Source organism: Limulus polyphemus, unplaced genomic scaffold (assembly GCF_000517525.1).
Source record: "Limulus polyphemus unplaced genomic scaffold, Limulus_polyphemus-2.1.2 Scaffold692, whole genome shotgun sequence".
Taxonomy (NCBI): Eukaryota; Metazoa; Arthropoda; class Merostomata; order Xiphosura; family Limulidae; genus Limulus; species Limulus polyphemus.
In genome coordinates this window covers 455,506-467,026 of record NW_013666302.1, presented here as the reverse complement: position 1 = coordinate 467,026, position 11,521 = coordinate 455,506, and the positions used below count along the sequence as shown (strand labels likewise).

General features: G+C 37.9%; 1 protein-coding gene across 1 annotated transcript; it reads left to right on the top strand.

Annotated features, from left to right (window-relative positions):
• The first annotated feature begins 1,135 nt into the window (after positions 1 to 1,135).
• Positions 1,136 to 10,171, top strand: LOC106460005 (homeobox protein Nkx-2.1-like). The gene is made up of 2 exons (XM_013919685.1): positions 1,136 to 1,466; positions 9,450 to 10,171. Exons 1-2 carry the CDS (start codon positions 1,136 to 1,138, stop codon positions 10,169 to 10,171), a joined length of 1,053 nt encoding a protein of 350 aa, XP_013775139.1.
• Positions 10,172 to 11,521: the final 1,350 nt, after the last annotated feature.

Sequence of the window (11,521 nt, the reverse complement as noted above, 5' to 3'; positions counted from 1 at the left end):
AGAAACCGGGTTTCGATACTCGTGGTGGGCAGAGCACAGATAGCCCATTGTGTAGCTTTGTGCATAACGTAAACAAACAAACATATTACGTATTGTGTCCACAACTCCTATTACGTAATTCTTGCCTATTATAAACTATGATAGGACGTATAAATTGAGTATTGCTTGGGTTTCAGAGGATGTACTGCACTACGGAACAAAGTTACGTGTATTAACTAACGTTCCGTAACGACGCCTACTTATCATCATGTTAGTTTTGTACACTAAAACATGAACTATATTAGAACGCGTCTACCTACATTTCATATAACATATACCTCCATTAAACTCAATTTCTTCGTGCATATATATATGTATCCCATATTTCTCGTGCTACTACGTTACGTGCACCACACGCGTATGTACGCAAGGTTGTGAAGAGATTTATCAATGTCTCTTCCAATTGTTTAGATATCAAAGTTAAAGGTACATTTTGTAGTTTAAGATCTTCGTCATTTTGACACTTGCTGGATTTTTTACTGGTTGTGTGTATGTGTCCGGGTGAAATTTAAACAAACATTAACCTCACCTGCCCCACCACTCTGTTGAATGTCAATACGATATTTGAAGAAGAGCGTCATACTTACCTATCGTCTTACTACATATTTTTGTTGCCTAGTGAAACACGAATTGTAGGTGGAGTTTACTAAACATCAATCAATCTCTCAGAATGTAACGGATGCCACGCCTCTTCCTGCAACAGTGTTACTTGACGAACGTCATTGTATGCATGACGAACTGTTCGTAATATGTTTTGAAGAAAAATATACTTCTGACTCAAAAGGCAATGAAAAGTAGTTTCCTCTTTAATAACAACTCTTTGTTTCACTATAAATCTTCATGTTAAAAACTATACCTATAGTTACAAAAAAAGAAAAGATACGGCGCATGCGTGTACTACATACACACCCTTCTGTAACATACATGCCACGGCATTAATTGTATAGAGGCAGTATCTGTGGGTTGTCCGTTATTCTACGTTGGCTGTTGGTGCCCCGGAGGCACGGTTTTTCTTATTTCTCCCGTCCAGATTAACTGAGGGTTGCATAAGAGGCTCGGCAGAGAGGCACTTAGCGCAGTGATTCCTGTGCAAGCCATGTCACTGAGCCCTAAACGCTCAACTTCGTTTTTTGTGACCGACATCCTGTGTCCACTCGAAGAGGGCTACAAGAAAGTCGCCGCTACTGTCGACGCGATTGGATTTCCTACAACATTAACCTTCGCAACATCAGTCTCATACCGTAACCACCAGCCTCAAGAAAGCATGAATGTGCCCGTGACCAATCCCTATATGGTTCCTCAACTGTCCCATCCCAACTCCTTCACGACCCAATATTGTAATGGTGCCGACTTCTCGCACTACGGTGATCACGTGCGTCAAACCGCGACTGGATGGTACGGAGCGCCCCCAGACCCGCGCTTCGCAAGTGAGTGTTAGTATTTTAGTTTTCGTTCACTTCTTTACTTACTGACCAGAATAAGAAGAAAAAATGAGAAATCTGTATAATAAAGAAAATAAAACCAGAAAAACACGTAACAGTTAAAACACAATGAGATTAAATCAAATAACTGAAATCAATTTCTTTATCGAGATGAAAGTATTGTTAGTTTCTTTACGAAGTTTACTTAAGTTCTCATGTTCCTCTTCTAACGTCCACTTAAGCACATTCCCTGATACTTTTATAAGATATTGCATGACTGAACAGTTATCAGTCCTGTTAGTAAGAGGTTTTGATTACTTGAAAGAGCTAGTCTACTACCAGCATTACTCTGGTAAGGAGTGAAGCTACTGAAGTTTCGTTAAGAACATTTGACAGCTTTTCACTGTAGAGTTATAGGGAGATGACAATAACCTATCACTTGTAGGGAGATGACAATAACCTATCACTTATAGGGAGATGACAATAACCTATCACTTATAGGGAGATGACAATAACCTATCACTTGTAGGGAGATGACAATAACCTATCACTTATAGGGAGATGACAATAACCTATCACTTATAGGGAGATGACAATAACCTATCACTTGTAGGGAGATGACAATAACCTATCAACATATAGGAACATGACAATAACCTATCACTTATAGGTACATGACAACAATCTATCACTTATAGGGACATGGCAATAACCTATCACTTATAGGGAGATGACAATAACCTATCACTTATAGGGACATGACAATAACCTATCACTTGTAGGGACATGACAATAACCTATCACTTATAGGTACATGACAATAACCTATCACTTATAGGGACATGACAATAACCTATCACTTATAGGAACATGACAATAACCTATCACTTATAGGGACATGACAATAACCTATCACTTATAGAGACATGACAATAACATACCACTCATAGGGACATGACAATAACCTATCATCTTCTTGCCACAGCGTCATATCCTAGTTCTGAACAAACATTCCTATTTGATGATCCTGACGAGCTTCCGAGATGGCTGTCGTTTCTGGTGGGTTTGTTTGCAAGATATGTCCTGAGAATCAAACAATCTTCACCCATTTCATTTCAGATCAAGGCTTCAGGATTCACTAAACGTAGAGGACCTTTTGCGTATGCGGAACTTGTTATTTTGAGCCCATCTCTTACTAAATTGTAATCCAAACAACACTTGGAGAAAGTTGAGTTTCTACCAAACTAAATATCATTAAGTTTTAAAGAAATATGATACGTTCTTCAGCTTATTAGAACAAAATAAATAAATAAATACCAAAAAGCTATTACGCAGCAAGTGACATACATCTGAGAAGTTTCAATTTAAAATTTCAAGTAATATGATACAGTTGGCGACCTACAAATGCTTACTTCATATAGCTTTATATCTTGTGCACAATGGCAAAATTGATGAGATGCACATTCCAAACGTTGAAAATATACATTACAATGTACCAGCTGCTTATTGGTAATCCTATAAACGATCCAAATGTCGATTATCGTCGTACAAATATGTGCCATTTGTGATTCTATTTTGTCGAGATGTTGCTTTTAATATTACATTAAAATCACAATGACATCTTACGCCTCTGGTAATTGGAAGTGATTGGGTTTTGATGGTAGCTTTTCGACTTAGCAACCTTCTTTCTTCAGTAGTTCCTTTTCTTCCCTGCCAAGTGGATGAGTTTGTATACTTATCCGATAATAGTTGACTTTCCTCAATAAGATAGGAATCTTCCCAGTGATCCACTCAGAAGTTGGTTAGAACTTTCTGTGGACTTTCTTGTTTTTTCCTACTAATACTTGTATTATGATGACAGTGAATGGTGTTGTTAACATTGTCAGCCGTGTTTCGTGGTTGCTTCTTTTGCTGTGATGGCTGAATTTCAGCTTGATGTTATTGTTCCAAAAACAGATGTTACGTTACTCAGAATGTTGGCGATTTCCAGAAGTTTCTATTTGTCTCAAGATGAACTTAGATGTTCAGCTTTTTCTAAAAGCAGCATCTGGCACCAGGAATACTTTTATCACAGATGTTAGGGTTTGAAACCTGAACCACTGTTTCCCTGCATTAATCTAGTCGCGTTATTTTTCAAGACTATTTATGTTTTACTTGCATTAATTAAGTCGCGTTATGTTACAAGTCTAAATCTGTTTTCCCTGCATTAATCTACTCGCGTTATGTTACAAGTCTAAATATGTTTTCCCTGCATTAACCTAGTCGCGTTATGTTTCAAGTCTAAATATGTTTTCCCTGCATTAATCTAGTCGCGTAATGTTAAAAGTCTAAATCTGTTTTCCCTACATTAATCTAGTCGCGTTATTTTTCAAGACTAAATCTGTTTCCCCGCATTCATCTAGTCGCGTTATGTTACAAGTTTAAATCTGTTTTCCCTGCATTAATCTAGTCGCGTTATTTTACAAGACTAAATCTGTTTTCCCTGCATTAATCTAGTCGCGTTATGTTAGAAGTCTAAATCTGTTTTCCCTGCATTAATCTAGTCGCGTTATTTTTCAAGACTAAATCTGTTTTCCCTGCATTAATCTAGTCGCGTTATTTTTCAAGATTAAATCTGTTTTCCCTGCATTAATCTAGTCGCGTTATGTTACAAGTCTAAATCTGTTTTCATTACATTAATCTAGTCGCGTTATGTTACAAGTCTAAATCTGTTTTCCCCGCATTCATCTAGTCGCGTTTATTTTAAGAATAAATCTGTTTTCCCTGCATTAATCTAGTCGCGTTATGTTACAAGTCTAAATCTGTTTCCCTGCATTAATCTAGTCGCGTTATGTTACAAGACTATTTATGTTTTACTTGCATTAATTAAGTCAAGTTATTTTGTAAAAGCTTGAATATGTTTTCTTGAATTAACAAAGTCGCATTTACGAAAGCTTAGACATGTTTTATCTACAGTAAATAATTTAGGGCATTGTGTTAATATCCTCTAATTTTACTCTTACCTCGAAGTTTAACAGTTTTCCTTATTCAGTTTTATTTTCTCCTGGTTTGCTGCTCAAATATAAATTAGAAATGGTAAGATCAATGTGAGGTTACACTGTTTTAATTTAGGGCAGTGTGTTATTATCCTCTAATTTTACTCTTACCTCGAAGTTTAACAGTTTTCCTTATTCAGTTTTATTTTCTCCTGGTATGCTGCTCAAATACAAATTAGAAATGGTAAGATCAATGTGAAGTTTTTAAATTTTATGTGAGAGAAGGTCAGATTGTTATCCCATGCCTGTGATAACTCAGAGATTGAAATTTTAGTATAGGGTATAATATAGGGTATATAGGGTGTATATTTGTGACACCATTTTTGTCTGCTGATTTATCCTAAAAAATTGAGAATTTGTTTGTTTGTTTCTAATTAAGCACAAAGCTACACAATGAGCTATCTGTGCTCTGCCCACCACGGATATCGAAGCCCGGTTTCTAGCGTTATAAGTCCGCAAACATAGCGCTGTCCTACTGTAAAGGAACACAAATATATATGTGTAGAGAGAGAAAAAATACTGGAGTGACTCTTTTATCACACGTAAATAAGAGAAGTTTTGGAAATGTAGAAAAGGAAGAAAGGCTCTCACCTTGGAAACATAATGCTCAGCCTAGAGTTACCCGAGAGTCAGCTCCTCCCTGATCCCCACCTGAACAGAAGATATGTTACGTGCTCTTACTAAGTGGTCTACGATACATTCACATCCAAAGTAAACACTAATAAAATTATTTACATACCAGATCGACTACGCAAAACACTGGCTAGTTGACCTGGTCAAAGCTAATATAATAAAAGAAATAAGAATATGCGTATAACTCACTTCATAATCTCACGTGACATGTCCGAATGGCTATAAATACGAAATATCATCTACAGTTTTAACCACAGTAAAAATATTCACACTTAAGATTTGTTGTTGTTGTTTGTTATTAAACAAAAAGCTACAGAAAGGGCTATCTATGCTCTGCCAACCACAGGCATCGAACCCCAGTGTCTAGCGGTATAAGTCCGCAGAGAAACCAATATGCCACATAGGGTCCTTTAAGGTTTAATGCACAAAACTCCACTTACCAATTCCGATGTTCTTGCCTTATGTCAGTGTTTCACCGTATCACAAACCACAATCAACGAATCAACACAAAATGAAAGACTATTCTCCAAGCGTCTTATGTCAGTATTTCACCGTATCACAAACCACAATCAACGAACCAACACAAAGCGAAAGAATATTCACTAAGTTCCTTATGTCAGTGTTTCACCGTATCACAAACCACAATCAACGAACCAACACAAAGTGAAAGACTATTCACCAAGTTCCTTATGTCAGTGTTTCACCGTAAAACCACAATCAACGAACCAACACAAAGTGAAAGACTATTCACCAAGTTTCATATGTCAGTGTTTCACCGTATCAAAAACCACAATCAACGAACCAACATAAGGTGAAAGACTATTCACCAAGTTTCATTATGTCAGTGTTTCACCGTATCACAAACCACAATCAACGAACCAACACAAAGTGTAAGACTATTCACCAAGTGTCTTATGTCAGTGTTTCACCGTATCACAAACCACAATCAACGAACCAAGACAAAATGAAAGACTATTCTCCAAGTGTCTTATGTCAGTGTTTCACCGTATCAAAAACCACAATCAACGAACCAACACAAAGTGTAAGACTATTTACCAAGTGTCTTATGTCAGTGTTTCACCGTAAAACCACAATCAACGAACCAACACAAAGCGAAAGAATATTCACTAAGTTCCTTATGTCAGTGTTTCACCGTATCACAAACCACAATCAACGAACAAACACAAAGTGTGAGACTATTCTCCAAGTTCCTTATGTCAGTGTTTCACCGTATCACAAACCACAATCAACGAACAAACACAAAGTGTGAGACTATTCTCCAAGTTCCTTATGTCAGTGTTTCACCGTATCACAAACCACAATCAACGAACAAACACAAAGTGTGAGACTATTCACCAAGTGTCTTATGTCAGTGTTTCACCGTAAAACCACAATCAACGAACCATCACAAAGTGAAAGACTATTCACCAAGTGAATATTGAATTGGTATGCAGATCAGTTTTTGAACATTATATAAATACCGTACGCCATACACTTATACCCGTCTACATTTCCTTCTCTGTTCTGGTGTTTAGTATGTCATAATAATTTTGACAGATGATTTATCCATATCTATGTACATATAATTGCAAATATTTATTTGAACCTCTAAATCAGTTAGATGTGGGTAAAATCCAGGATAGGCACATTGTCATTGCTGATTACGTACCTCAGTTGAACCGGGTTTCCTATTGGCCCATAATCTATGTTCAGAAAACCCTAACTTTTCAACACTTCCAATGATATACTCAGTATCCGTAACGGATTTAACGAAATAATATCCTTTGTTCACACTGCCACAGTTATTTCCATTTGCATGGAAGATGGAACTTTCTCTGCCCCCCCCCCCGTGGCACAGCGGTATGTCTGCGGACTTACAACGCTAGAATCCGGGTTTCGATACCCGTAGTGGGCAGAGCTCAGATAGCCCATTGTGTAGTTTTGTGCTTAACTACAAACAACAACAACACTTTGTCTGATAGTAATTCACATTCATATCTTTACCACCTCAAGTTTTCTCTCCAATAGTTAAAAAAGTAAGATATGACTCCTTAGTCACCTTATTCACTGTTTGATATCTAATTCCAACTACAGGATGTTGGGGGTTAACGATTTTAGCACGGCCATTATCTTGTATCGTCTTATCAGCTTCTTCTCCTCCGATCCTTTGTCTACAGCTAAATATTTACTTGGAGATTTGATCTCTGGATCAGCAGGGATGACGTTATTGTAAATTTTGCACTTGTCACTGCCTAATACTACAACTGTACATTTCTATATTATCACTTTACAGCTCAATGTGTGATATTGAGTAGTTGTACGATGAGTACAAGAGTATAGAACACGTGGATAAACTAAACCTACACATCATTGATAAGCCTCTCAAGAACTGGCCTGGCCAGAACATTAATGATCCAGTCTTTCCGGATCCTAGAGGTTAGCGTACTGTAGACACATACGTTAGCCATACCCAATTTCTGAACTTGAATTCTTACCACTGTGCCACTGGGATAACTGTAGTAAGTAGATTAATCCACTGTGCCACTGGGGAAGGGCAGGGATAACTGTAGTAAGTAGATTAATATACATTCTGGTGCACAGGAGATGTAACTACTTTTCAATATATCAGATATAAGTCTGTGGACTGTTTCCCTTTATATCATAGTGTGTACATGGTGATCATGCACTTTATAAACACCTGTTGGACATTTTGCACTGGTTAGTTGACCAGACCACTAGACTGAACGTAATATAACAACCATATATCTTTACCACGTCAAGTACTCGTCACAAATTAGCAAATAGCACATCGTTCAATTCTGCTCCTTGATCTGTATGCGTTTCTTAAAGTGATTCAAAGTCGGAAAACCAATGTGCAGCACAGTTGTCGCCAATGAGTATTATCTCTGTCCCATAATTAATTTTAACCAACACATTTTGATTACCTCTATTTAGTAGCACAAATGATTTGGTTTGTTTGCTTGTTTAAAGTTAAGCAAAGCTACACAATGGGATATCTGTGTTCTGCCCACCACGGGTATCGAAACACGGTTTCTAGCATTGAATTCCGTAGACATACCGCTGTGCCACTGGGAGGCTTTCAACAAGGAAAACACAATTTGGGGTTTTCTGTTGAAGTTTCACTGATGTGAATAGCTTCTCAGGATCATAAACGTAGTAAAAATGTACACCATCCTCAACATATATAAAGGATTGCATCCAGTATTGGTTTGGTTTGAATTTCGCGCAAAAATACACAAGGGCTATCTGCGCTTCGTCCCTAATTTAGCAGTGATAGACTAGAGGGAAGGCAACTAGTCATCACCACCCACCGCCAACTCTTGGGCTACTCTTTTATCAACCAATAGTGGGATTGACCGTCACATTATATAGTCCCCACGGCTGAAAGGGCGAGCGTATTCGGTGATGGGATTCGAACCCGCGATCATAAGATTGCGAATCGAGCGCCTTAATCATCAGGCTGCATTCAGTATAAGCACCATTGTAGGTTGGCTGTAATGTGTGTGAAACAACCTGGTGCCCTGCGTTTCTTCTACCATGTAATGTTAGGAGAAGCTTCTTCATTCAGAAGCACTAATTGGGTCATTGTATGTACTCCATGTTCGTGCATATGTAGCTATTATAAATAACCCACCCTTGTGCCTATAATTGTTCATACAATTGGCGGAGCTTACAAACTTCTGCACTGTGTTTACCTGGGATCTCTCTCTCCGAATTACTCCCATATGATATTTTATCATCCATGGGATCTCTCTCTCCGAATTACTCCCATATGATATTTTATCATCCATGGGATCTCTCTCTCCGAATTACTCCCATATGATATTTTATCATCCATGGGATTTCTCTCCAAATGACTCCTGTATAATATCGTATCCTTGAAATTTGCCTACAGATTTTATTACACACGAGAAACTACTCAGCTAATTAACAACCTATATTATGAAAAACTATAACTATTTTATTTTATTACAAAACGAACTGCAGGTTATATACATAGAGGTGTACTATATAACATTACAATTAGGTAACATTAATTATATTTACTGTTGAAAAATAAATACCTATCTTAATTCTATAACAACATTAGTGTGCCTACTGAATAATGATAATACACGTACTCGGAAGAATTCTGTTTTGTGTTCTACCAGTTCAAGCTTGCTATTGAATCAGTTTTTTAAAGCATTTTTAGCAATGAAACCTGAAGTGGACAACACAGATTAGATAAACTTTGGTAATGATGTAGAGATTTTGTATTTAAGCACATGTGTACATTTGAATTTTTTTTTATTCGTAACAGTTTCTCGTTTGATGGGCTCGTCTCCCGGAATGCCCATGTCCAACATGAACATGCCGACCTTCGGTACTTGTAGTGTAGCTACAGCAGCCGAGAACAAGGCAGTGGTTTCAGGGGTCCAGTTTCCACTGACGCAACGCCGTAAGCGGCGAGTCTTATTTACCCAAGCACAGGTGTACGAGTTAGAACGACGGTTCAAGCAGCAGAAATATCTGTCGGCCCCTGAAAGAGAACATCTGGCCGGTATGATCCATCTTACCCCCAATCAGGTGAAAATATGGTTTCAAAACCACCGCTACAAGTGTAAAAGACAGGCTAAAGAGAAGGCCATGGCTGAGCAGCAAACTCAACAGTCTCACCAGCATTCGCCAAGAAAAGTCGCCATACCCGTGCTGGTTAAGGACGGCAAGCCTTGTTCTACCAGTTCGGGAGACCACGACGGGACTTCTACCAACGGTAGTAATGCCAATGCTACCACAGAGCTTCAGTTATCTCAGCCACACCAAATACGGACCACCCTTCAAGGTTCATCGTACCTCGGCGATTTGTGTCCCACAAATATCGCAGTTGGCCGCTCTCACTTGATACCACAGCCCGCAGAGACTAATCCTAGCCCTGGTCTCACCTCTCATAACAGTTTAGATGGCTACGGTTCGCACAATGGGCTAGTGTCGAGCAGTGGTGCCTGTCCCACGTACCTCCAAATACAGGGTAGAACGTGGTAAAGAAATACAAACAAACACTTCACTGTGAAAGTTAGTATCACTAAATACACAGTTGACTGGTATGCTCCAGACACTTGCCAAACTTTTCAGGCTACAAAACAGTGCGTCTATGCGATCGGTCACAACTGTTAGATCCGCAAATAACCATCAAAACTCTCCATAAATGCTAGAGAAAAGATTACCTTCCGATTGATGGTAACCAACAGGTAAGTATTACAAACTATACATCCTTACTGCACGAGAAACTACAAAGTACGCGTGGTGAGAAGACCACCGTGATGGAGAAAGTTCGAAAATCAAGTGATCGTAGATTTAACTGTTTTCACACACCTCAATATTGCACTTAGAATCGAACAGATCCAGTTAAAGTTGCTAGATCGACAGCTTAATATTTATAAGAATACAGTATCACAGAAATCCTTATTTATCTTTCATATAACTCCTGTTCTACAGTGTAATTTATTTGTATTGATTTGTCTAAGCACATGGCGTGCGTGTGTAAACGAAACGTGACTCAATGTGCAAAATTTAAATGTTTGACCTATATGTATGTAGATATATATATTTGTGTATTATATCTATATTAAGATTTATGGAAGATTACCTCCTGCTTCACGTGTGTTTCTTTTCAAAGAACAACATTAACATATCTTATGCCACATGTCAACCAACCAGTAACAATATATGTACCAAGAAACAGTTATGTATATGTGTTTATACGACAGTTATAATGTATTCGAGACACACGTTATTTCATGTTGAAACATGCTGCATGTTGTATCTTATATTCACACGAAGGCATGAGAACACAGAACATTTAACTCTAAAGATGAAGTAAGATCTTTCTCGTGTTTGTATTTATTTTGTTTGTTTTATAGCAAAGCCATATTGGGCTCTCTACTCTGTTCACCGCGAGGAATCGAACCTCGGACTACTTTAGCGTTGTAACTCCGTAGATTTCCCGCTTTCCCATCGGGGATGTATTTATTGTCTGTCACGATTAAGTGTACGTATATATAAACTTTATTAGATCGTATTACATTAACAATGGTTACTAATATCTACTCCAAATATCGCTCATTTTTTATTTCTTCCACTATCATTTAACTAAAAGAATCAGATCTTACAGTGAAAATAACCAAGCTTCATATCTTATATTGAACAGAATCTTGCTTCATATCATACAGTTAGTAGAATCTAGCTTCAGATCTTACAGTGACAAGAATCTAGCTTCAGATCTTACAGTGACAAGAATCTAGCTTCAGATCTTACAGTGACTAGAAACTAGCTTCAGATCTTACAGTGACTAGAAACTAGCTTCAGATCTTACAGTGACTAGAAACTAGCTTC